At 56.9% G+C, this 25,296-nt stretch overlaps 1 protein-coding gene across 1 annotated transcript in view; it reads right to left on the bottom strand.

Moving 5' to 3' along the window:
- The window catches only part of LOC137346935 (trichohyalin-like), a 38,846-nt gene extending 15,301 nt beyond the window's left edge, over positions 1-23,545 (bottom strand). The window contains exons 1-13 of the mRNA XM_068010890.1: positions 23,441-23,545; positions 19,443-19,661; positions 19,053-19,214; positions 16,023-16,184; positions 14,913-15,254; positions 13,893-14,084; positions 10,053-10,334; positions 9,783-9,968; positions 8,312-8,503; positions 4,472-4,753; positions 4,202-4,387; positions 2,911-3,102; positions 2,401-2,736 (exon numbers count right to left, since the gene is read on the bottom strand). Coding sequence (XP_067866991.1) covers positions 2,401-2,736; positions 2,911-3,102; positions 4,202-4,387; positions 4,472-4,753; positions 8,312-8,503; positions 9,783-9,968; positions 10,053-10,334; positions 13,893-14,084; positions 14,913-15,254; positions 16,023-16,184; positions 19,053-19,214; positions 19,443-19,661; positions 23,441-23,545 — 2,838 coding nt within the window. The remainder of the gene's footprint in view (positions 1-2,400; positions 2,737-2,910; positions 3,103-4,201; positions 4,388-4,471; positions 4,754-8,311; positions 8,504-9,782; positions 9,969-10,052; positions 10,335-13,892; positions 14,085-14,912; positions 15,255-16,022; positions 16,185-19,052; positions 19,215-19,442; positions 19,662-23,440) is intronic.
- Between the last annotated feature and the right edge of the window lie 1,751 nt (positions 23,546-25,296).

The raw sequence follows: 25,296 nt of genomic DNA, 5'->3' as shown, positions 1-25,296 counted from the left end.
CCTCTGCTGTTGCTGAAACTCCTGGACCTCCCTCTGCTGCTGGTATAACTCCTGGACCCCCCGCTGCTGCTGGTATAACTCCTGGACCTCCCTCTGCTGCTGGTATAACTCCTGGACCTCCCTCTGCTGTTGCTGAAACTCCTGGATCTCACTCTGCTGCTGGTATAACTCCTGGACCTCCCTCTGCTGTTGCTGAAACTCCTGAACCTCCCTCTGCTGCTGTTGTAAATCCTGGACCTCCCTCTGCTGCTGGTATAACTCCTGGACCCCCTTCTGCTGCTGGTATAACTCCTGGACCCCGCTCTGCTGCTGGTATAACTCCTGGACCTCCCTCTGCTGCTGTCGTCACTCCTGGTCATCCCTCTGCTGCTGGTATAACTCCTGGACCCCCTTCTGCTGCTGGTATAACTCCTGGACCCCCTTCTGCTGCTGGTATAACTCCTGGACCCCCCTCTGCTGCTGGTATAACTCCTGGACCTCCTTCTGCTGCTGTCGTCACTCCTGGACCTCCCTCTGCTGCTGTTGTAACTCCTCAACCTCCCTCTGCATCTGTTGTCACTCCTGGATCCCCCTCTGCTGTTGTTGTAACTCCTGGACCTCCCTCTGCTGCTGTTGTAACTCCTCAACCTCCTTCTGCTGCTGTTGTAACTCCTGGACCTCCCTCTGCTGCTGTTGTAACTCCTCAACCTCCCTCTGCATCTGTTGTCACTCCTGGATCCCCCTCTGCTGTTGTTGTAACTCCTGGACCACCCTCTGCTTTTGCTGTAACTCCTGGACCTCCCTCTGCTGCTGTTGCTGTAACTCCTGGACCACCCTCTGCTTTTGCTGTAACTCCTGGATCCCCCTCTGCTGCTGGTATAATTCCTAGACCCCCCTCTGCTGCTGGTATAATTCCTCGACCCCCCTCTGCTGCTGGTATAATTCATGGACCTCCCTCTGCTGTTGTTGTAACTCCTGGACCTCCCTCTGCTGTTGCTGTAACTCCTGGACCTCCCTCTGCTGTTGCTGTAACTCCTGGACCTCCCTCTGCTGCTGTTAGAACTCCAAGACCCCCCTCTGCTGCTGGTATAATTCCTCGACACCCCTCTGCTGCTGGAATAACTCCTGGACCTCCCTCTGCCGCTGGTATAAATCCTAGACCTCCCTCTGCTGCTTTTGTAACTCCTAGACCTCCCTCTGCTGTTGCTGTAACTCCTGGACCCCCCGCTGCTGCTGGTATAACTCCTGGACATCCCTCTGCTGCTGGTATAACTCCTGGACCTCCCTCTGCTGCTGTCATCACTCCTGGACCTCCCTCTGCTGCTGGTATAACTCCTGGACCCCCCTCTGCTGCTGGTATAACTCCTGGACCCCACTCTGCTGCTGGTATATCTCCTGGACCTCCCTCTGCTGCCGTTGTAACTCCTAGACCTCCCTCTGCTGCTGGAATAACTCCTGGACCTCCCTCTGCTGCTGGTATAACTCCTGGACCTCCCTCTGCTGCTGGTATAACTCCTGGACCTCCCTCTGCTGCTGTTGTAACTCCTGCACCTTCCTCTGCTGCTGGTATAACACCTGGACCTCCCTCAGCTGCTGGTATAACTCCTGGACCTCCCTCCGCTGCTGTTGTAACTCCTGGACCTCCCTCTGCTGCTGGTATAACTCCTGGACCTCCCTCTGCTGCTGGTATACTCCTGGACCTCCCTCTGCTGCTGCTGTAACTCCTGGACCTCCCTCTGCTGCTGGTATAACTCCTGGACCTCCCTCTGCTGCTGGTATAACTCCTGGACCTCCCTCTGCTGCTAGTATAACACCTGGACCTCCCTCAGCTGCTGGTATAACTCCTGGACCTCGCTCTGCAGCTGGTGTAACTCCTGGACCTCCCTCTGCTGCTGGTATAACTCCTGGACCTCCCTCTGCTGCTGGTATAACTCCTGGACCTCCCTCTGCTGCTGTTGTAACTCCTGGACCTCCCTCTGCTGCTGGTATAACTCCTGGACCTCCCTCTGCTGCTGGTATAACTCCTGGACCTCCCTCTGCTGCTGGTATAACACCTGGACCTCCCTCAGCTGCTGGTATACCTCCTGGACCTCCCTCTGCTGCTGGTATAACTCCAGGACCTCCCTCCGCTGCTGCTGTAACTCCTGGACCGCCCTCCGCTGTTGCTGTAACTCCTGGACCTCCCTCTGCTGCTGGTATAACTCCAGGACCTCCCTCCGCTGCTGCTGTAACTCCTGGACCGCCCTCCGCTGCTGCTGTAACTCCTGGACCTCCCTCTGCTGCTGGTGATAACTCCTGAACCTCCCTCCACTGCTGTTGTAACTCCTGGACCTCCCTCCGCTGCTGCTGTAACTCCTGGAACTCCCTCCGCTGCTGTTGTAACTCCTGGACGTCCCTCCGCTGCTGTTGTAACTCCTGGACATCCCTCCGCTGCTGTTGTAACTCCTGGACCTCCCTCCGCTGCTGGTATAACTCCTGGACCTCCCTCTGCGGCTGGTATAACTGCTGGACCTCCCTCCACTGCTGGTATAACTCCTGTACCTCCCTGCGCGGCTGGTATAACTCCTGGACCTCCCTCTGCTGCTGGTATAACTCCTGAACCTCCCTCCGCGGCTGGTATAACTCCTGGACCTCCCTCTGCTGCTGGTATAACCCCTGGACCTCCCTCCGCTGCTGTTGTAACTCCTGGACCTCCCTCAGCTGCTGGTATAACTCCTGGACCTCCCTCTGCTGCTGGTATAACTCCTGGAACACCCTCTGCAGTGGGTATAACTCCTGGACCTCCCTCCGCTACTGTTATAACTCCTGGACCTCCCTCTGTTGCTGTTATAACTCCTGGACCTCCCTCCGCTGCTGTTGTAACTCCTGGACCTCCCTCTGCTGCTGGTATAACTCCTGGTGATCCCTCCGCTGCTGTTGCAACTCCTGGACCTCCCTCTGCTGCTGGTATAACTCCTGGAACTCGTTCTGCTGCTGGTATAACTCCTGGACCGCCCGCTGCTGCTGGTTTAACTCCTGGACCTCCCTCTGCTGCTGGTGTAACTCCTGGACCGCCCGCTGCCGCTGGTTTAACTCCTGGACCTCCCTCCGCTGCTGGTATAACTCCTGGACCTCCCTCCGCTGCTGTTGTAACTCCTGGACCTCCCTCTGCTGCTGGTATAACAACTGGACCTCCCTCTGCTGCTGTTGTAACTGCTGGACCTCCCTCTGCTGCTGTTGCAAGTCCTGGACCTCCCTCTGCTGCTGTCGTCACTCCTGGACCTCCCTCTGCTGCTGGTATAACTCCCGGACCTCCCTCTGCTGCTGTTGTCACTCCTGGACCTTCCTCTGCTGCTGGTATAACTCCTGGACCTCCCTCTGCTGCTGTTGTAACTGCTGGACCTCCCTCTGCTGCTGTTGCAAGTCCTGGACCTCCCTCTGCTGCTGTCGTCACTCCTGGACCTCCCTCTGCTGCTGGTATAACTCCCGGACCTCCCTCTGCTGCTGTTGTCACTCCTGGACCTTCCTCTGCTGCTGGTATAACTCCTGGACCTCCCTCTGCTGTTGCTGTAATTCCTGGATCTTCCTCCACTGCTGGTATAACTCCTGGACCTCCCTCCGCGGCTGGTATAACTCCTGGACGTCCCTCTGCTGCTGTTGTAACTCCTGGACCTCCCTCCGCTGCTGGTATATCTCCTGGACCTCCCTCAGCTGCTGGTATAACTCCTGGAACTCCCTCTGCTGCTGGTATAACTCCTGGACCTCCCTCTGCAGTGGGTATAACTCCTGGACCTCCCTCCGCTGCTGTTATAACTCCTGGACCTCCCTCTGTTGCTGGTATAACTCCTGGACCTCCCTCCGCTGCTGTTGTAACTCCTGGACCTCCCTCTGCTGCTGGTATAACTCCTGGACATCCCTCCGCTGCTGGTATAACTCCTGGACCTCCCTCTGCTGCTGTTGTAACTCCTGGACCTCCTACTGCTGCTGGTATAACTCCTGGACCTCCCTCTGCTGCTGGTATAACTCCTGGACCTCCCTCTGCTGCTGGTATAACACCTGGACCTCCCTCAGCTGCTGGTATAACTCCTGGACCTCCCTCTGCTGCTGGTATAACTCCAGGACCTCACTCCGCTGCTGCTGTAACTCCTGGACCGCCCTCCGCTGCTGCTGTAACTCCTGGACCTCCCTCTGCTGCTGGTGATAACTCCTGAAACTCCCTCCACTGCTGTTGTAACTCCTGGACCTCCCTCCGCTGCTGCTGTAACTCCTGAACCTCCCTCCGCGGCTGGTATAACTCCTGGACCTCCCTCTGCTGCTGGTATAACTCCTGGACCTCCCTCCGCTGCTGTTGTAACTCCTGGACCTCCCTCAGCTGCTGGTATAACTCCTGGAACTCCCTCTGCTGCTGGTATAACTCCTGGAACACCCTCTGCAGTGGGTATAACTCCTGGACCTCCCTCCGCTACTGTTATAACTCCTGGACCTCCCTCTGTTGCTGGTATAACTCCTGGACCTCCCTCCGCTGCTGTTGTAACTCCTGGACCTCCCTCTGCTGCTGGTATAACTCCTGGACATCCTTCCGCTGCTGTTGCAACTCCTGGACCTCCCTCTGCTGCTGGTATAACTCCTGGAACTCGTTCTGCTGCTGGTATAACTCCTGGACCGCCCGCTGCTGCTGGTTTAACTCCTGGACCTCCCTCTGCTGCTGGTATAACTCCTGGACCGCCCGCTGCCGCTGGTTTAACTCCTGGACCTCCCTCCGCTGCTGGTATAACTCCTGGACCTCCCTCTGCTGCTGGTATAACTCCTGGACCTCCCTCTGCTGCTGGTATAACAACTGGACCTCCCTCTGCTGCTGTTGTAACTGCTGGACCTCCCTCTGCTGCTGTTGCAAGTCCTGGACCTCCCTCTGCTGCTGGTATAACTCCCGGACCTCCCTCTGCTGCTGTTGTCACTCCTGGACCTTCCTCTGCTGCTGGTATAACTCCTGGACCTCCCTCTGCTGCTGTTGTAACTGCTAGACCTCCCTCTGCTGTTGCTGTAATTCCTGGACCTTCCTCCGCTGCTGGTATAACTCCTGGACCTCCCTCTGCGGCTGGTATAACTGCTGGACCTCCCTCCACTGCTGGTATAACTCCTGGACCTCCCTCCGCGGCTGGTATAACTCCTGGACGTCCCTCTGCTGCTGTTGTAACTCCTGGACCTCCCTCCGCTGCTGGTATATCTCCTGGACCTCCCTCAGCTGCTGGTATAACTCCTGGAACTCCCTCTGCTGCTGGTATAACTCCTGGACCTCCCTCTGCTGCTGGTATAACTCCTGGAACTCCCTCCGCTGCTGTTGTAACTTCTGGACTTCCCTCTGCTGCTGGTATAACTCCTGGACCTCCCTCTGCTGCTGGTATAACTCCTGGACCTCCCTCTGCTGCGGGTATAACTCCTGGACCTCCCTCCGCTGCTGTTATAACTCCTGGATCTCCCTCTGTTGCTGGTATAACTCCTGGACCTCCCTCCGCTGCTGTTGTAACTCCTGGACCTCCCTCTGCTGCTGGTATAATTCCTCGACCCCCCTCTGCTGCTGGTATAATTCATGGACCTCCCTCTGCTGTTGTTGTAACTCCTGGACCTCCCTCTGCTGTTGCTGTAACTCCTGGACCTCCCTCTGCTGTTGCTGTAACTCCTGGACCTCCCTCTGCTGCTGTTGGAACTCCAAGACCCCCTTCTGCTGCTGGTATAATTCCTCGACACACCTCTGCTGCTGGAATAACTCCTGGACCTCCCTCTGCCGCTGGTATAAATCCTAGACCTCCCTCTGCTGCTTTTGTAACTCCGAGACCTCCCTCTGCTGTTGCTGTAACTCCTAGACCTCCCTCTGCTGCTGTCGTAACTCCTGGACATCCCTCTGCTGCTGGTATAACTCCTGGACCTCCCTCTGCTGCTGTCATCACTCCTGGACCTCCCTCTGCTGCTGGTATAACTCCTGGACCCCCCTCTGCTGCTGGTAAAACTCCTGGACCCCACTCTGCTGCTGGTATATCTCCTGGACCTCCCTCTGCTGCCGTTGTAACTCCTAGACCTCCCTCTGCTGCTGGAATAACTCCTGGACCTCCCTCTGCTGCTGGTATAACTCCTGGACCTCCCTCTGCTGCTGGTATAAATCCTGGACCTCCCTCTGCTGCTGTTGTAACTCCTGCACCTTCCTCTGCTGCTGGTATAACACCTGGACCTCCCTCAGCTGCTGGTATAACTCCTGGACCTCCCTCCGCTGCTGTTGTAACTCCTGGACCTCCCTCTGCTGCTGGTATAACCCCTGGACCTCCCTCTGCTGCTGGTATACTCCTGGACCTCCCTCTGCTGCTGCTGTAACTCCTGGACCTCCCTCTGCTGCTGGTATAACTCCTGGACCTCCCTCTGCTGCTGGTATAACTCCTGGACCTCCCTCTGCTGCTAGTATAACACCTGGACCTCCCTCAGCTGCTGGTATAACTCCTGGACCTCGCTCTGCAGCTGGTATAACTCCTGGACCTCCCTCTGCTGCTGGTATAACTCCTGGACCTCCCTCTGCTGCTGGTATAACTCCTGGACCTCCCTCTGCTGCTGTTGTAACTCCTGGACTTCCCTCTGCTGCTGGTATAACTCCTGGACCTCCCTCTGCTGCTGGTATAACTCCTGGACCTCCCTCTGCTGCTGGTATAACACCTGGACCTCCCTCAGCTGCTGGTATACCTCCTGGACCTCCCTCTGCTGCTGGTATAACTCCAGGACCTCCCTCCGCTGCTGCTGTAACTCCTGGACCGCCCTCCGCTGCTGCTGTAACTCCTGGACCTCCCTCTGCTGCTGGTATAACTCCTGGACCTCCCTCCACTGCTGTTGTAACTCCTGGACCTCCCTCCGCTGCTGCTGTTACTCCTGGACCTCCCTCCGCTGCTGTTGTAACTCCTGGACGTCCCTCCGCTGCTGTTGTAACTCCTGGACATCCCTCCGCTGCTGTTGTAAATCCTGGACCTCCCTCCGCTGCTGGTATAACTCCTGGACCTCCCTCTGCGGCTGGTATAACTGCTGGACCTCCCTCCACTGCTGGTATAACTCCTGTACCTCCCTGCGCTGCTGGTATAACTCCTGAACCTCCCTCCGCGGCTGGGATAACTCCTGGACCTCCCTCCGCTGCTGTTGTAACTCCTGGACCTCCCTCAGCTACTGGTATAACTCCTGGACCTCCCTCTGCTGCTGGTATAACTCCTGGAACACCCTCTGCTGCTGGTATAACTCCTGGACCTCCCTCTGCTGCTGGTATATCTCCTGGACCTCCCTCTGCAGTGGGTATAACTCCTGGACCTCCCTCCGCTGCTGTTATAACTCCTGGACCTCCCTCTGTTGCTGGTATAACTCCTGGACCTCCCTCCGCTGCTGTTGTAACTCCTGGACCTCCCTCTGCTGCTGGTATAACTCCTGGACATCCCTCCGCTGCTGGTATACCTCCTGGACCTCCCTCTGCTGCTGTTGTAACTCCTGGACCTCCTTCTGCTGCTGGTATAACTCCTGGACATCCCTCTGCTGCTGGTATAACTCCTGGACCTCCCTCTGCTGCTGGTATAACACCTGGACCTCCCTCAGCTGCTGGTATAACTCCTGGACCTCCCTCTGCTGCTGGTATAACTCCAGGACCTCCCTCCGCTGCTGCTGTAACTCCTGGACCTCCCTCTGCTGCTGGTGATAACTCCTGAACCTCCCTCCACTGCTGTTGTAACTCCTGGACCTCCCTCCGCTGCTGCTGTAACTCCTGGAACTCCCTCCGCTGCTGTTGTAACTCCTGGACGTCCCTCCGCTGCTGTTGTAACTCCTGGACATCCCTCCGCTGCTGTTGTAACTCCTGGACCTCCCTCCGCTGCTGGTATAACTCCTGGACCTCCCTCTGCGGCTGGTATAACTGCTGGACCTCCCTCCACTGCTGGTATAACTCCTGTACCTCCCTGCGCGGCTGGTATAACTCCTGGACCTCCCTCTGCTGCTGGTATATCTCCTGAACCTCCCTCCGCGGCTGGTATAACTCCTGGACCGCCCTCTGCTGCTGGTATAACTCCTGGACCTACCTCCGCTGCTGTTGTAACTCCTGGACCTCCCTCAGCTGCTGGTATAACTCCTGGACCTCCCTCTGCTGCTGGTATAACTCCTGGAACACCCTCTGCAGTGGGTATAACTCCTGGACCTCCCTCCGCTACTGTTATAACTCCTGGACCTCCCTCTGTTGCTGGTATAACTCCTGGACCTCCCTCCGCTGCTGTTGTAACTCCTGGACCTCCCTCTGCTGCTGGTATAACTCCTGGACATCCCTCCGCTGCTGTTGCAACTCCTGGACCTCCCTCTGCTGCTGGTATAACTCCTGGAACTCGTTCTGCTGCTGGTATAACTCCTGGACCGCCCGCTGCTGCTGGTTTAACTCCTGGACCTCCCTCTGCTGCTGGTATAACTCCTGGACCGCCCGCTGCCGCTGGTTTAACTCCTGGACCTCCCTCCGCTGCTGGTATAACTCCTGGACCTCCCTCTGCTGCTGGTATAACTCCTGGACCTCCCTCTGCTGCTGGTATAACAACTGGACCTCCCTCTGCTGCTGTTGTAACTGCTGGACCTCCCTCTGCTGCTGTTGCAAGTCCTGGACCTCCCTCTGCTGCTGGTATAACTCCTGGACCTCCCTCTGCTGCTGGTATAACTCCCGGACCTCCCTCTGCTGCTGTTGTCACTCCTGGACCTCCCTCTGCTGCTGGTATAACAACTGGACCTCCCTCTGCTGCTGTTGTAACTGCTGGACCTCCCTCTGCTGCTGTTGCAAGTCCTGGACCTCCCTCTGCTGCTGTCGTCACTCCTGGACCTCCCTCTGCTGCTGGTATAACTCCCGGACCTCCCTCTGCTGCTGTTGTCACTCCTGGACCTTCCTCTGCTGCTGGTATAACTCCTGGACCTCCCTCTGCTGCTGTTGTAACTGCTGGACCTCCCTCTGCTGCTGTTGCAAGTCCTGGACCTCCCTCTGCTGCTGTCGTCACTCCTGGACCTCCCTCTGCTGCTGGTATAACTCCCGGACCTCCCTCTGCTGCTGTTGTCACTCCTGGACCTTCCTCTGCTGCTGGTATAACTCCTGGACCTCCTTCTGCTGTTGCTGTAATTCCTGGATCTTCCTCCACTGCTGGTATAACTCCTGGACCTCCCTCCGCGGCTGGTATAACTCCTGGACGTCCCTCTGCTGCTGTTGTAACTCCTGGACCTCCCTCCGCTGCTGGTATATCTCCTGGACCTCCCTCAGCTGCTGGTATAACTCCTGGAACTCCCTCTGCTGCTGGTATAACTCCTGGACCTCCCTCTGCAGTGGGTATAACTCCTGGACCTCCCTCCGCTGCTGTTATAACTCCTGGACCTCCCTCTGTTGCTGGTATAACTCCTGGACCTCCCTCCGCTGCTGTTGTAACTCCTGGACCTCCCTCTGCTGCTGGTATAACTCCTGGACATCCCTCCGCTGCTGGTATAACTCCTGGACCTCCCTCTGCTGCTGTTGTAACTCCTGGACCTCCTACTGCTGCTGGTATAACTCCTGGACCTCCCTCTGCTGCTGGTATAACTCCTGGACCTCCCTCTGCTGCTGGTATAACACCTGGACCTCCCTCAGCTGCTGGTATAACTCCTGGACCTCCCTCTGCTGCTGGTATAACTCCAGGACCTCACTCCGCTGCTGCTGTAACTCCTGGACCGCCCTCCGCTGCTGCTGTAACTCCTGGACCTCCCTCTGCTGCTGGTGATAACTCCTGAAACTCCCTCCACTGCTGTTGTAACTCCTGGACCTCCCTCCGCTGCTGCTGTAACTCCTGAACCTCCCTCCGCGGCTGGTATAACTCCTGGACCTCCCTCTGCTGCTGGTATAACTCCTGGACCTCCCTCCGCTGCTGTTGTAACTCCTGGACCTCCCTCAGCTGCTGGTATAACTCCTGGACCTCCCTCTGCTGCTGGTATAACTCCTGGAACACCCTCTGCAGTGGGTATAACTCCTGGACCTCCCTCCGCTACTGTTATAACTCCTGGACCTCCCTCTGTTGCTGGTATAACTCCTGGACCTCCCTCCGCTGCTGTTGTAACTCCTGGACCTCCCTCTGCTGCTGGTATAACTCCTGGACATCCTTCCGCTGCTGTTGCAACTCCTGGACCTCCCTCTGCTGCTGGTATAACTCCTGGAACTCGTTCTGCTGCTGGTATAACTCCTGGACCGCCCGCTGCTGCTGGTTTAACTCCTGGACCTCCCTCTGCTGCTGGTATAACTCCTGGACCGCCCGCTGCCGCTGGTTTAACTCCTGGACCTCCCTCCGCTGCTGGTATAACTCCTGGACCTCCCTCTGCTGCTGGTATAACTCCTGGACCTCCCTCTGCTGCTGGTATAACAACTGGACCTCCCTCTGCTGCTGTTGTAACTGCTGGACCTCCCTCTGCTGCTGTTGCAAGTCCTGGACCTCCCTCTGCTGCTGGTATAACTCCCGGACCTCCCTCTGCTGCTGTTGTCACTCCTGGACCTTCCTCTGCTGCTGGTATAACTCCTGGACCTCCCTCTGCTGCTGTTGTAACTGCTAGACCTCCCTCTGCTGTTGCTGTAATTCCTGGACCTTCCTCCGCTGCTGGTATAACTCCTGGACCTCCCTCTGCGGCTGGTATAACTGCTGGACCTCCCTCCACTGCTGGTATAACTCCTGGACCTCCCTCCGCGGCTGGTATAACTCCTGGACGTCCCTCTGCTGCTGTTGTAACTCCTGGACCTCCCTCCGCTGCTGGTATATCTCCTGGACCTCCCTCAGCTGCTGGTATAACTCCTGGAACTCCCTCTGCTGCTGGTATAACTCCTGGACCTCCCTCTGCTGCTGGTATAACTCCTGGAACTCCCTCCGCTGCTGTTGTAACTTCTGGACTTCCCTCTGCTGCTGGTATAACTCCTGGACCTCCCTCTGCTGCTGGTATAACTCCTGGACCTCCCTCTGCTGCGGGTATAACTCCTGGACCTCCCTCCGCTGCTGTTATAACTCCTGGATCTCCCTCTGTTGCTGGTATAACTCCTGGACCTCCCTCCGCTGCTGTTGTAACTCCTGGACCTCCCTCTGCTGCTGGTATAATTCCTCGACCCCCCTCTGCTGCTGGTATAATTCATGGACCTCCCTCTGCTGTTGTTGTAACTCCTGGACCTCCCTCTGCTGTTGCTGTAACTCCTGGACCTCCCTCTGCTGTTGCTGTAACTCCTGGACCTCCCTCTGCTGCTGTTGGAACTCCAAGACCCCCTTCTGCTGCTGGTATAATTCCTCGACACCCCTCTGCTGCTGGAATAACTCCTGGACCTCCCTCTGCCGCTGGTATAAATCCTAGACCTCCCTCTGCTGCTTTTGTAACTCCGAGACCTCCCTCTGCTGTTGCTGTAACTCCTAGACCTCCCTCTGCTGCTGTCGTAACTCCTGGACATCCCTCTGCTGCTGGTATAACTCCTGGACCTCCCTCTGCTGCTGTCATCACTCCTGGACCTCCCTCTGCTGCTGGTATAACTCCTGGACCCCCCTCTGCTGCTGGTAAAACTCCTGGACCCCACTCTGCTGCTGGTATATCTCCTGGACCTCCCTCTGCTGCCGTTGTAACTCCTAGACCTCCCTCTGCTGCTGGAATAACTCCTGGACCTCCCTCGGCTGCTGGTATAACTCCTGGACCTCCCTCTGCTGCTGGTATAAATCCTGGACCTCCCTCTGCTGCTGTTGTAACTCCTGCACCTTCCTCTGCTGCTGGTATAACACCTGGACCTCCCTCAGCTGCTGGTATAACTCCTGGACCTCCCTCCGCTGCTGTTGTAACTCCTGGACCTCCCTCTGCTGCTGGTATAACCCCTGGACCTCCCTCTGCTGCTGGTATACTCCTGGACCTCCCTCTGCTGCTGCTGTAACTCCTGGACCTCCCTCTGCTGCTGGTATAACTCCTGGACCTCCCTCTGCTGCTGGTATAACTCCTGGACCTCCCTCTGCTGCTAGTATAACACCTGGACCTCCCTCAGCTGCTGGTATAACTCCTGGACCTCGCTCTGCAGCTGGTATAACTCCTGGACCTCCCTCTGCTGCTGGTATAACTCCTGGACCTCCCTCTGCTGAAGGTATAACTCCTGGACCTCCCTCTGCTGCTGTTGTAACTCCTGGACTTCCCTCTGCTGCTGGTATAACTCCTGGACCTCCCTCTGCTGCTGGTATAACTCCTGGACCTCCCTCTGCTGCTGGTATAACACCTGGACCTCCCTCAGCTGCTGGTATACCTCCTGGACCTCCCTCTGCTGCTGGTATAACTCCAGGACCTCCCTCCGCTGCTGCTGTAACTCCTGGACCGCCCTCCGCTGCTGCTGTAACTCCTGGACCTCCCTCTGCTGCTGGTATAACTCCTGGACCTCCCTCCACTGCTGTTGTAACTCCTGGACCTCCCTCCGCTGCTGCTGTTACTCCTGGACCTCCCTCCGCTGCTGTTGTAACTCCTGGACGTCCCTCCGCTGCTGTTGTAACTCCTGGACATCCCTCCGCTGCTGTTGTAAATCCTGGACCTCCCTCCGCTGCTGGTATAACTCCTGGACCTCCCTCTGCGGCTGGTATAACTGCTGGACCTCCCTCCACTGCTGGTATAACTCCTGTACCTCCCTGCGCTGCTGGTATAACTCCTGAACCTCCCTCCGCGGCTGGGATAACTCCTGGACCTCCCTCCGCTGCTGTTGTAACTCCTGGACCTCCCTCAGCTACTGGTATAACTCCTGGACCTCCCTCTGCTGCTGGTATAACTCCTGGAACACCCTCTGCTGCTGGTATAACTCCTGGACCTCCCTCTGCTGCTGGTATATCTCCTGGACCTCCCTCTGCAGTGGGTATAACTCCTGGACCTCCCTCCGCTGCTGTTATAACTCCTGGACCTCCCTCTGTTGCTGGTATAACTCCTGGACCTCCCTCCGCTGCTGTTGTAACTCCTGGACCTCCCTCTGCTGCTGGTATAACTCCTGGACATCCCTCCGCTGCTGGTATAACTCCTGGACCTCCCTCTGCTGCTGTTGTAACTCCTGGACCTCCTTCTGCTGCTGGTATAACTCCTGGACATCCCTCTGCTGCTGGTATAACTCCTGGACCTCCCTCTGCTGCTGGTATAACACCTGGACCTCCCTCAGCTGCTGGTATAACTCCTGGACCTCCCTCTGCTGCTGGTATAACTCCAGGACCTCCCTCCGCTGCTGCTGTAACTCCTGGACCTCCCTCTGCTGCTGGTGATAACTCCTGAACCTCCCTCCACTGCTGTTGTAACTCCTGGACCTCCCTCCGCTGCTGCTGTAACTCCTGGAACTCCCTCCGCTGCTGTTGTAACTCCTGGACGTCCCTCCGCTGCTGTTGTAACTCCTGGACATCCCTCCGCTGCTGTTGTAACTCCTGGACCTCCCTCCGCTGCTGGTATAACTCCTGGACCTCCCTCTGCGGCTGGTATAACTGCTGGACCTCCCTCCACTGCTGGTATAACTCCTGTACCTCCCTGCGCGGCTGGTATAACTCCTGGACCTCCCTCTGCTGCTGGTATATCTCCTGAACCTCCCTCCGCGGCTGGTATAACTCCTGGACCGCCCTCTGCTGCTGGTATAACTCCTGGACCTACCTCCGCTGCTGTTGTAACTCCTGGACCTCCCTCAGCTGCTGGTATAACTCCTGGACCTCCCTCTGCTGCTGGTATAACTCCTGGAACACCCTCTGCAGTGGGTATAACTCCTGGACCTCCCTCCGCTACTGTTATAACTCCTGGACCTCCCTCTGTTGCTGGTATAACTCCTGGACCTCCCTCCGCTGCTGTTGTAACTCCTGGACCTCCCTCTGCTGCTGGTATAACTCCTGGACATCCCTCCGCTGCTGTTGCAACTCCTGGACCTCCCTCTGCTGCTGGTATAACTCCTGGAACTCGTTCTGCTGCTGGTATAACTCCTGGACCGCCCGCTGCTGCTGGTTTAACTCCTGGACCTCCCTCTGCTGCTGGTATAACTCCTGGACCGCCCGCTGCCGCTGGTTTAACTCCTGGACCTCCCTCCGCTGCTGGTATAACTCCTGGACCTCCCTCTGCTGCTGGTATAACTCCTGGACCTCCCTCTGCTGCTGGTATAACAACTGGACCTCCCTCTGCTGCTGTTGTAACTGCTGGACCTCCCTCTGCTGCTGTTGCAAGTCCTGGACCTCCCTATGCTGCTGTCGTCACTCCTGGACCTCCCTCTGCTGCTGGTATAACTCCCGGACCTCCCTCTGCTGCTGTTGTCACTCCTGGACCTTCCTCTGCTGCTGTTATAACTCCTGGACCTCCCTCTGCTGCTGTTGTAACTGCTAGACATCCCTCTGCTGTTGCTGTAATTCCTGGAACTTCCTCCGCTGCTGGTATAACTCCTGGACCTCCCTCTGCGGCTGGTATAACTGCTGGACCTCCCTCCACTGCTGGTATAACTCCTGGACATCCCTCCGCGGCTGGTATAACTCCTGGACGTCCCTCTGCTGCTGTTGTAACTCCTGGACCTCCCTCCGCTGCTGGTATATCTCCTGGACCTCCCTCAGCTGCTGGTATAACTCCTGGAACTCCCTCTGCTGCTGGTATAACTCCTGGACCTCCCTCTGCTGCTGGTATAACTCCTGGAACTCCCTCCGCTGCTGTTGTAACTTCTGGACTTCCCTCTGCTGCTGGTATAACTCCTGGACCTCCCTCTGCTGCTGGTATAACTCCTGGACCTCCCTCTGCTGCGGGTATAACTCCTGGACCTCCCTCCGCTGCTGTTATAACTCCTGGATCTCCCTCTGTTGCTGGTATAACTCCTGGACCTCCCTCCGCTGCTGTTGTAACTCCTGGACCTCCCTCTGCTGCTGGTATAATTGCTGGACCTCCCTCAGCTGCTGTTGCAACTCCTGGACCTCCCTGTCCCGCTGGTATAACTCCTGGACCTCCCTCCGCTGCTGGTATAATGCCTGGACCTCGCTCTGCTCCTGGTATAACTCCTGGACCTCCCTCTGCTGCTGGAATAACGCCTGGAACGCCCGCTGCTGCTGGTTTAACTCCTGGACCTCCCTCTGCTGCTGGTATAACACCTGGACCTCCCTCTGCTGCTGGTATAACACCTGGACCTCCCTCAGCTGCTGGTATATCTCCTGGACCTCCCTCTGCTGCTGGTATAACTCCAGGACATCCCTCCGCTGCTGCTGTAACTCCTGGACCTCCCTCCGCTGCTGCTGTAACTCCTGGACCTCCCTCTGCTGCTGGTATAACTCCTGGACCTCCCTCCACTGCTGTTGTAACTCCTGGACCTCCCTCCGCTGCTGCTGTAACTCCTGGACCTCCCTCCGCTGCTGTTGTAACTCCTGGACCTCCCTCCGCTGCTGTTGTAACTTCTGGACCTCCCTCCGCTGCTGTTGTAACTCCTGGACCTCCCTCCGCTGCTGGTATAACTCCTGGACCTCCCTCTGCGGCTGGTATAACTGCTGGACCGCCCTCCACTGCTGGTATAACTCCTGGACCTCCCTCCGCGGCTGGTATAACGCCTGGACCTCCCTCTGCTGCTGGTATAACTCCTGAACCTCCCTCCGCGGCTGGTATAACTCCTGGACCTCCCTCTGCTGCTGGTATAACTCCTGGACCTCCCTCCGCTGCTTTTGTAACTCCTGGACCTCCCTCAGCTGCTGGTATAACTCCTGGACCTCCCTCTGCTGCTGGTATAACTCCTGGATCTCCCTCTGCTGCTGGTATAACTCCTGGACCTCCCTCTGCTGCTGGTATAACTCCTGGACCTCCCTCTGCTGCGGGTATAACTCCTGGAACTCCCTCGGCTGCTGTTATAACTCCTGGACCTCCCTCTGTTGCTGGTATAACTCCTGGAACTCCCTCCGCTGCTGTTGTAGCTCCTGGACGTCCCTCTGCTGCTGGTATAACTCCTGGACCTCCCTCCGCTGCTGTTGCAACTCCTGGACCTCCCTCTGCTGCTGGTATAACTCCTGGAACTCGCTCTGCTGCTGGTATAACTCCTGGACCTCCCTCTGCTGCTGGTATAACTCCTGCACCGCCCGCTGCTGCTGGTTTAACTCCTGGACCTCCCTCTGCTGCTGGTATAACTCCTGTACCGCCCGCTGCCGCTGGTTTAACTCCTGGACCTCCCTCCGCTGCTGGTATAACTCCTGGACCTCCCTCTGCTGCTGGTATAACTCATGGACCTCCCTCTGCTGCTGGTATAACTCCTGGACCTCCCTCTGCTGCGGGTATAACTCCTGGACCTCCCTCCGCTGCTGGTATAACTCCTGGACCTACTTCTGCTGCTGGTATAACTCCTGGACCTCCCTCTGCTGCAGGTATAACTCCTGGACCTCCCTCTGTTGCTGGTATAACTCCTGGAGCTCCCTATGCTGCTGGTATTACTCCTGGACCTCCCTCAGCTTCTGTTGCAACTCCTGGACCTCCCTCCGCTGCTGGTATAACGTCTGGACCTCGCTCTGCTCCTGGTATAGGTCCTGGACCTCCCTCTGCTGCTGGTATAACGCCTGGACCGCCCGCTGCTGCTGGTTTAACTCCTGGACCTCCCTCTGCCGCTGGTTTAACTCCTGGACCTCCCTCTGCTGCTGGTATAACTCCTGGACCTCCCTCTGCTGCTGGTATAACACCTGGACCTCCCTCTGCCGCTGGTTTAACTCCTGGACCTCCCTCTGCTGCTGGTTTAACTCCTGGACCTCCCTCTGCTGCTGGTATAACACCTGGACCTACCTCTGCCGCTGGTTTAACTCCTGGACCTCCCTCTGCTGCTGGTTTAACTCCTGGACCTCCCTCTGCTGCTGTTGTAACTCCTAGACCCCCCTCTGCTGCTGGTTTAACTCCTGGACCTCCCTCTGCCGCTGGTTTAACTCCTGGACCTCCCTCTGCTGCTGGTATAACTCCTGGACCTCCCTCTGCTGCTGGTATAACACCTGGACCTCCCTCTGCCGCTGGTTTAACTCCTGGACCTCCCTCAGCTGCTGGTTTAACTCCTGGACCTCCCTCTGCTGCTGGTATCACTCCTGGACCTCCCTCTGCTGCTGCTATAACACCTGGACCTCCCTCTGCTGCTGGTATAACTCCTGGACCTCCCTCTGCTGTTGCTGAAACTCCTGGACCTCTCTCTGCTGCTGGTATAACTCCTGGACCCCCCTCTGCTGCTGGTATAACTCCTGGACCTCCCTCTGCTGCTGGTATAACTCCTGGTCCTCCCTCTGCTGCGGGTATAACTCCTGGACCTCCCTCCGCTGCTGTTATAACTCCTGGATCTCCCTCTGTTGCTGGTATAACTCCTGGACCTCCCTCCGCTGCTGTTGTAACTCCTGGACCTCCCTCTGCTGCTGGTATAATTGCTGGACCTCCCTCTGCTGCTGTCATCACTCCTGGACCCACATCTGCTGCTGGAATAACTCCTGGACCCCCCTCTGCTGCTGGTATAATTCCTACACCCCCCTCTGCTGCTGGTATAATTCCTACACCCCCCTCTGCTGCTGGAATAACTCCTGGACCCCCCTCTGCTGCTGGTATAATTCCTGGACCTCCCTCTGCTGTTGTTGTAACTCCTAGACCCCCCTCTGCTGCTGGTATAATTCCTACACCCCCCTCTGCTGCTGGTATAATTCCTCGACCCCCCTCTGCTGCTGGCACAACTCCTAGACCTCCCTCTGCTGCTGGTATAAATCCTAGACCTCCCTCTGCTGCTTTTGTAACTCCTAGAACTCCCTCTGCTGTTGCTGTAACTCCTAGACCTCCCTCTGCTGCTGTCGTAACTCCTGGACATCCCTCTGCTGCTGGTATAACTTCTGGACCTCCCTCTGCTGCTGGTATAACTCCTGGACCTCCCTCTGCTGCTGTCATCACTCCTGGACCTCCCTCTGCTGCTGGTATAACTCCTAGACCCCCCTCTGCTGCTGGTATAACTCCTGGACGCCCCTCTGCTGCTGGTATAACCCCTGGACCTCCCTCTGCTGCTGTTGTAACTCCTAGACCTCCCTCTGCTGCTGGAATAACTCCTGGACATCCCACTGCTGCTGTCATCACTCCTGGACCTCCCTCTGCTGCTGGTATAACTCCTGGACCCACCTCTGTTGCTGGAATAACTCCTGGACCTCCCTCTGCTGCTGTCATCACTCCTGGACCTCCCTCTGCTGCTGGTATAACTCCTGGACTTCCCTCTGCTACTGTCATCACTCCTGGACCTCCCTCTGCTGCTGGTATAACTCCTGGACCTCCCTCTGCTGCTGTTGTAACTCCTGGACCTCCCTCAGCTGCTGGTATAACTCCTGGACCTCCCTCTGCTACTGTCGTCACTCCTGGACCTCCCTCTGCTGCTGGTATAACTCCTGGACCTCCCTCTGCTGCTGTTGTAACTCCTAGACCTCCCTCTGATGCTGTTGTAACTCCTGGACCTCCCTCTGCTGCTGGTATAACTCCTGGACCTCCCTCTGCTGCTGTTGCAAGTCCTGGACCTCCCTCAGCTGCTGTCATCACTCCTGGACCTCCCTCTGCTGCTGGTATAACTCCTGGACTTCCCTCTGCTACTGTCATCACTCCTGGACCTCCCTCTGCTGCTGGTATAACTCCTGAACCTCCCTCCGCGGCTGGTATAACTCCTGGACCTCCCTCTGCTGCTGGTATAACTCCTGGACCTCCCTCCGCTGCTGTTGTAACTCCTGGACCTCCCTCAGCTGCTGGTATAACTCCTGGACCTCCCTCTGCTGCTGGTATAACTCCTGGATCTCCCTCTGCTGCTGGTATAACTCCTGGACCTCCCTCTGCTGCTGGTATAACTCCTGGACCTCCCTCTGCTGCGGGTATAACTCCTGGAACTCCCTCGGCTGCTGTTATAACTCCTGGACCTCCCTCTGTTGCTGGTATAACTCCTGGAACTCCCTCCGCTGCTGTTGTAACTCCTGGACGTCCCTCTGCTGCTGGTATAACTCCTGGACCTCCCTCCGCTGCTGTTGCAACTCCTGGACCTCCCTCTGCTGCTGGTATAACTCCTGGAACTCGCTCTGCTGCTGGTATAACTCCTGGACCTCCCTCTGCTGCTGGTATAACTCCTGCACCGCCCGCTGCTGCTGGTTTAACTCCTGGACCTCCCTCTGCTGCTGGTATAACTCCTGTACCGCCCGCTGCCGCTGGTTTAACTCCTGGACCTCCCTCCGCTGCTGGTATAACTCCTGGACCTCCCTCTGCTGCTGGTATAACTCATGGACCTCCCTCTGCTGCTGGTATAACTCCTGGACCTCCCTCTGCTGCGGGTATAACTCCTGGACGTCCCTCCGCTGCTGGTATAACTCCTGGACCTCCCTCTGCTGCTGGTATAACTCCTGGACCTCCCTCTGCTGCGGGTATAACTCCTGGACCTCCCTCTGTTGCTGGTATAACTCCTGGAGCTCCCTATGCTGCTGGTATTACTCCTGGACCTCCCTCAGCTTCTGTTGCAACTCCTGGACCTCCCTCTGCCGCTGGTATAACTCCTGGACCTCCCTCCGCTGCTGGTATAACGTCTGGACCTCGCTCTGCTCCTGGTATAGGCCCTGGACCTCCCTCTGCTGCTGGTATAACGCCTGGACCGCCCGCTGCTGCTGGTTTAACTCCTGGACCTCCCTCTGCCGCTGGTTTAACTCCTGGACCTCCCTCTGCTGCTGGTATAACTCCTGGACCTCCCTCTGCTGCTGGTATAACACCTGGACCTCCCTCTGCCGCTGGTTTAACTCCTGGACCTCCCTCTGCTGCTGGTTTAACTCCTGGACATCCCTCTGCTGCTGGTATAACACCTGGACCTACCTCTGCCGCTGGTTTAACTCCTGGACCTCCCTCTGCTGCTGGTTTAACTCCTGGACCTCCCTCTGCTGCTGTTGTAACTCCTAGACCCCCCTCTGCTGCTGGTTTAACTCCTGGACCTCCCTCTGCCGCTGGTTTAACTCCTGGACCTCCCTCTGCTGCTGGTATAACTCCTGGACCTCCCTCTGCTGCTGGTATAACACCTGGACCTCCCTCTGCCGCTGGTTTAACTCCTGGACCTCCCTCAGCTGCTGGTTTAACTCCTGGACCTCCCTCTGCTGCTGGTATCACTCCTGGACCTCCCTCTGCTGCTGCTATAACACCTGGACCTCCCTCTGCTGCTGGTATAACTCCTGGACCTCCCTCTGCTGTTGCTGAAACTCCTGGACCTCTCTCTGCTGCTGGTATAACTCCTGGACCCCCCTCTGCTGCTGGTATAACTCCTGGACCTCCCTCTGCTGCTGGTATAACTCCTGGTCCTCCCTCTGCTGCGGGTATAACTCCTGGACATCCCTCCGCTGCTGTTATAACTCCTGGATCTCCCTCTGTTGCTGGTATAACTCCTGGACCTCCCTCCGCTGCTGTTGTAACTCCTGGACCTCCCTCTGCTGCTGGTATAATTGCTGGACCTCCCTCTGCTGCTGTCATCACTCCTGGACCCACATCTGCTGCTGGAATAACTCCTGGACCCCCCTCTGCTGCTGGTATAATTCCTACACCCCCCTCTGCTGCTGGTATAATTCCTACACCCCCCTCTGCTGCTGGAATAACTCCTGGACCCCCCTCTGCTGCTGGTATAATTCCTGGACCTCCCTCTGCTGTTGTTGTAACTCCTAGACCCCCCTCTGCTGCTGGTATAATTCCTACACCCCCCTCTGCTGCTGGTATAATTCTTCGACCCCCCTCTGCTGCTGGCACAACTCCTAGACCTCCCTCTGCTGCTGGTATAAATCCTAGACCTCCCTCTGCTGCTTTTGTAACTCCTAGAACTCCCTCTGCTGTTGCTGTAACTCCTAGACCTCCCTCTGCTGCTGTCGTAACTCCTGGACATCCCTCTGCTGCTGGTATAACTCCTGGACCTCCCTCTGCTGCTGGTATAACTCCTGGACCTCCCTCTGCTGCTGTCATCACTCCTGGACCTCCCTCTGCTGCTGGTATAACTCCTAGACCCCCCTCTGCTGCTGGTATAACTCCTGGACGCCCCTCTGCTGCTGGTATAACCCCTGGACCTCCCTCTGCTGCTGTTGTAACTCCTAGACCTCCCTCTGCTGCTGGAATAACTCCTGGACATCCCTCTGCTGCTGTCATCACTCCTGGACCTCCCTCTGCTGCTGGTATAACTCCTGGACCCACCTCTGTTGCTGGAATAACTCCTGGACCTCCCTCTGCTGCTGTCATCACTCCTGGACCTCCCTCTGCTGCTGGTATAACTCCTGGACTTCCCTCTGCTACTGTCATCACTCCTGGACCTCCCTCTGCTGCTGGTATAACTCCTGGACCTCCCTCTGCTGCTGTTGTAACTCCTGGACCTCCCTCAGCTGCTGGTATAACTCCTGGACCTCCCTCTGCTACTGTCGTCACTCCTGGACCTCCCTCTGCTGCTGGTATAACTCCTGGACCTCCCTCTGCTGCTGTTGTAACTCCTAGACCTCCCTCTGATGCTGTTGTAACTCCTGGACCTCCCTCTGCTGCTGGTATAACTCCTGGACCTCCCTCTGCTGCTGTTGCAAGTCCTGGACCTCCCTGTGCTGCTGGTATAACTCCTGGACCTCCCTCTGCTGCTGTTGTAACTCCTGGACCTCCCTCTGCTGCTGTTGTAACTCCTGGACCCCCCTCTGCTGCTGGTATAATTCCTAGACCCCCCTCTGCTGCTGGTATAATTCCTGGACCTCCCTCTGCTGTTGTTGTAACTCCTAGACCCCCCTCTGCTGCTGGTATAATTCCTACACCCACCCCCCTCTGCTGCTGGTATAATTCCTCGACCCCCCTCTGCTGCTGGTATAATTCCTACACCCCCCTCTGCTGCTGGTATAATTCCTCGACCCCCCTCTGCTGCTGGCACAACTCCTAGACCTCCCTCTGCTGCTGGTATAAATCCTAGACCTCCCTCTGCTGCTTTTGTAACTCCTAGAACTCCCTCTGCTGTTGCTGTAACTCCTAGACCTCCCTCTGCTGCTGTCGTAACTCCTGGACATCCCTCTGCTGCTGGTATAACTTCTGGACCTCCCTCTGCTGCTGGTATAACTCCTGGACCTCCCTCTGCTGCTGTCATCACTCCTGGACCTCCCTCTGCTGCTGGTATAACTCCTAGACCCCCCTCTGCTGCTGGTATAACTCCTGGACGCCCCTCTGCTGCTGGTATAACCCCTGGACCTCCCTCTGCTGCTGTTGTAACTCCTAGACCTCCCTCTGCTGCTGGAATAACTCCTGGACATCCCTCTGCTGCTGTCATCACTCCTGGACCTCCCTCTGCTGCTGGTATAACTCCTGGACCCACCTCTGTTGCTGGAATAACTCCTGGACCTCCCTCTGCTGCTGTCATCACTCCTGGACCTCCCTCTGCTGCTGGTATAACTCCTGGACTTCCCTCTGCTACTGTCATCACTCCTGGACCTCCCTCTGCTGCTGGTATAACTCCTGGACCTCCCTCTGCTGCTGTTGTAACTCCTGGACCTCCCTCAGCTGCTGGTATAACTCCGGGACCTCCCTCTGCTACTGTCGTCACTCCTGGACCTCCCTCTGCTGCTGGTATAACTCCTGGACCTCCCTCTGCTGCTGTTGTAACTCCTAGACCTCCCTCTGATGCTGTTGTAACTCCTGGACCTCCCTCTGCTGCTGGTATAACTCCTGGACCTCCCTCTGCTGCTGTTGCAAGTCCTGGACCTCCCTGTGCTGCTGGTATAACTCCTGGACCTCCCTCTGCTGCTGTTGTAACTCCTGGACCTCCCTCTGCTGCTGTTGTAACTCCTGGACCCCCCTCTGCTGCTGGTATAATTCCTAGACCCCCCTCTGCAGCTGGTATAATTCCTGGACCTCCCTCTGCTGTTGTTGTAACTCCTAGACCCCCCTCTGCTGCTGATATAATTCCTACACCCCCCTCTGCTGCTGGTATAATTACTCGACCCCCCTCTGCTGCTGGTATAATTCCTACACCACCCTCTGCTGCTGGTATAATTCCTCGACCCCCCTCTGCTGCTGGCACAACTCCTAGACCTCCCTCTGCTGCTGGTATAAATCCTAGACCTCCCTCTGCTGCTTTTGTAACTCCTAGAACTCCCTCTGCTGTTGCTGTAACTCCTAGACCTCCCTCTGCTGCTGTCGTAACTCCTGGACATCCCTCTGCTGCTGGTATAACTCCTGGACCTCCCTCTGCTGCTGGTATAACTCCTGGACCTCCCTCTGCTGCTGTCATCACTCCTGGACCTCCCTCTGCTGCTGGTATAACTCCTAGACCCCCCTCTGCTGCTGGTATAACTCCTGGACGCCCCTCTGCTGCTGGTATAACCCCTGGACCTCCCTCTGCTGCTGTTGTAACTCCTAGACCTCCCTCTGCTGCTGGAATAACTCCTGGACATCCCTCTGCTGCTGTCATCACTCCTGGACCTCCCTCTGCTGCTGGTAAAACTCCTGGACCCACCTCTGTTGCTGGAATAACTCCTGGACCTCCCTCTGCTGCTGTCATCACTCCTGGACCTCCCTCTGCTGCTGGTATAACTCCTGGACTTCCCTCTGTTACTGTCATCACTCCTGGACCTCCGTCTGCTGCTGGTATAACTCCTGGACCTCCCTCTGCTGCTGTTGTAACTCCTGGACCTCCCTCAGCTGCTGGTATAACTCCTGGACCTCCCTCTGCTACTGTCGTCACTCCTGGACCTCCCTCTGCTGCTGGTATAACTCCTGGACCTCCCTCTGCTGCTGTTGTAACTCCTAGACCTCCCTCTGATGCTGTTGTAACTCCTGGACCTCCCTGTGCTGCTGGTATAACTCCTGGACCTCCCTCTGCTGCTGTTGTAACTCCTGGACCCCCCTCTGCTGCTGGTATAATTCCTAGACCCCCCTCTGCTGCTGGTATAATTCCTAGACCCCCCTCTGCTGCTGGTATAATTCCTCGACCCCCCTCTGCTGCTGGTATAATTCCTGGACCTCCCTCTGCTGTTGTTGTAACTCCTAGACCTCCCTCTGCTGCTGGTATAATTCCTGGACCTCCCTCTGCTGTTGCTGTAACTCCTGGACCTCCCTCTGCTGCTGGTATAATTCCTGGACCACCCTCTGCTGTTGTTGTAACTCCTGGAACCCCCTCTGCTGCTGGTATAATTCCTAGACCTCCCTCTGCTGTTGTTGTAACTCCTAGACCTCCCTCTGCTGCTGGTATAATTCCTGGAACTCCCTCTGCTGTTGTTGTAACTCCTGGACCTCCCTCTGCTGCTGTTGTAACTCCTGGACCTCCCTCTGCTGCAGTTGCTGTAACTTCTGGACCTCCCTCTGCTTTTGCTGTAACTCCTGGACCTCCCTCTGTTGCTGTTGTAACTCCTGGACCCCCCTCTGCTGCTGGTATAATTCCTAGACCCCCCTCTGCTGCTGGTATAATTCCTCGACCCCCCTCTGCTGCTGGTATAATTCCTGGACCTCCCTCTGCTGTTGCTGTAACTCCTGGACCTCCCTCTGCTGTTGCTGTAACTCCTAGACCTCCCTCTGCTGCTATTGTAACTCCTGGACATCCCTCTGCTGCTGGTATAAATCCTAGACCTCCCTCTGCTGCTTTTGTAACTCCTAGACCTCCCTCTGCTGTTGCTGTAACTCCTAGACCTCCCTCTGCTGCTGTCGTAACTCCTGGACCTCCCTCTGCTGCTGGTATAACTCCTGGACCTCCCTCTGCTGCTGGTATAACTCCTGGACCCCCCTCTGCTGCTGGTATAACTCCTGGACCTCCCTCTGCTGCTGTCATCACTCCTGGACCTCCCTCTGCTGCTGGTATAACTCCTGGACACCCCTCTGCTGCTGGTATAGCTCCTGGACCCCCCTCTGCTGCTGGTATAACTCCTGGACCTCCCTCTGCTGCTGTTGTAACTCCTAGACCTCCCTCTGCTGCTGGAATAACTCCTGGACCTCCCTCTGCTGCTGTCATCACTCCTGGACCTCCCTCTGCTGCTGGTATAACTCCTGGACCTCCCTCTGCTGCTGTTGTAACTCCTGGACCTCCCTCTGCTGCTGTCATCACTCCTGGACCTCCCTCTTCTGCTGGTATAACTCCTGGACCTCCCTCTGCTACTGTCGTCACTCCTGGACCTCCCTCTTCTGCTGGTATAACTCCTGGACCTCCCTCTGCTGCTGTTGTAACTCCTCGACCTCCCTCTGCTGTTGCTGTAACTCCTGGACCTCCCTCTGCTGCTGTTGCAGGTCCTGGACCTCCCTCTGCTGCTGGTATAACTCCTGGACCTCCCTCTGCTGCTGTTGTAACTCCTGGACCGCCCTCTGCTGCTGGTACAACTCCTG

This window comes from Heterodontus francisci, chromosome 31 (genome assembly GCF_036365525.1).
Source record: "Heterodontus francisci isolate sHetFra1 chromosome 31, sHetFra1.hap1, whole genome shotgun sequence".
NCBI lineage: Eukaryota > Metazoa > Chordata > Chondrichthyes > Heterodontiformes > Heterodontidae > Heterodontus > Heterodontus francisci.
Note: the sequence above shows the minus strand (reverse complement) of the source record. Positions and strands in the feature narration are given on the sequence as shown.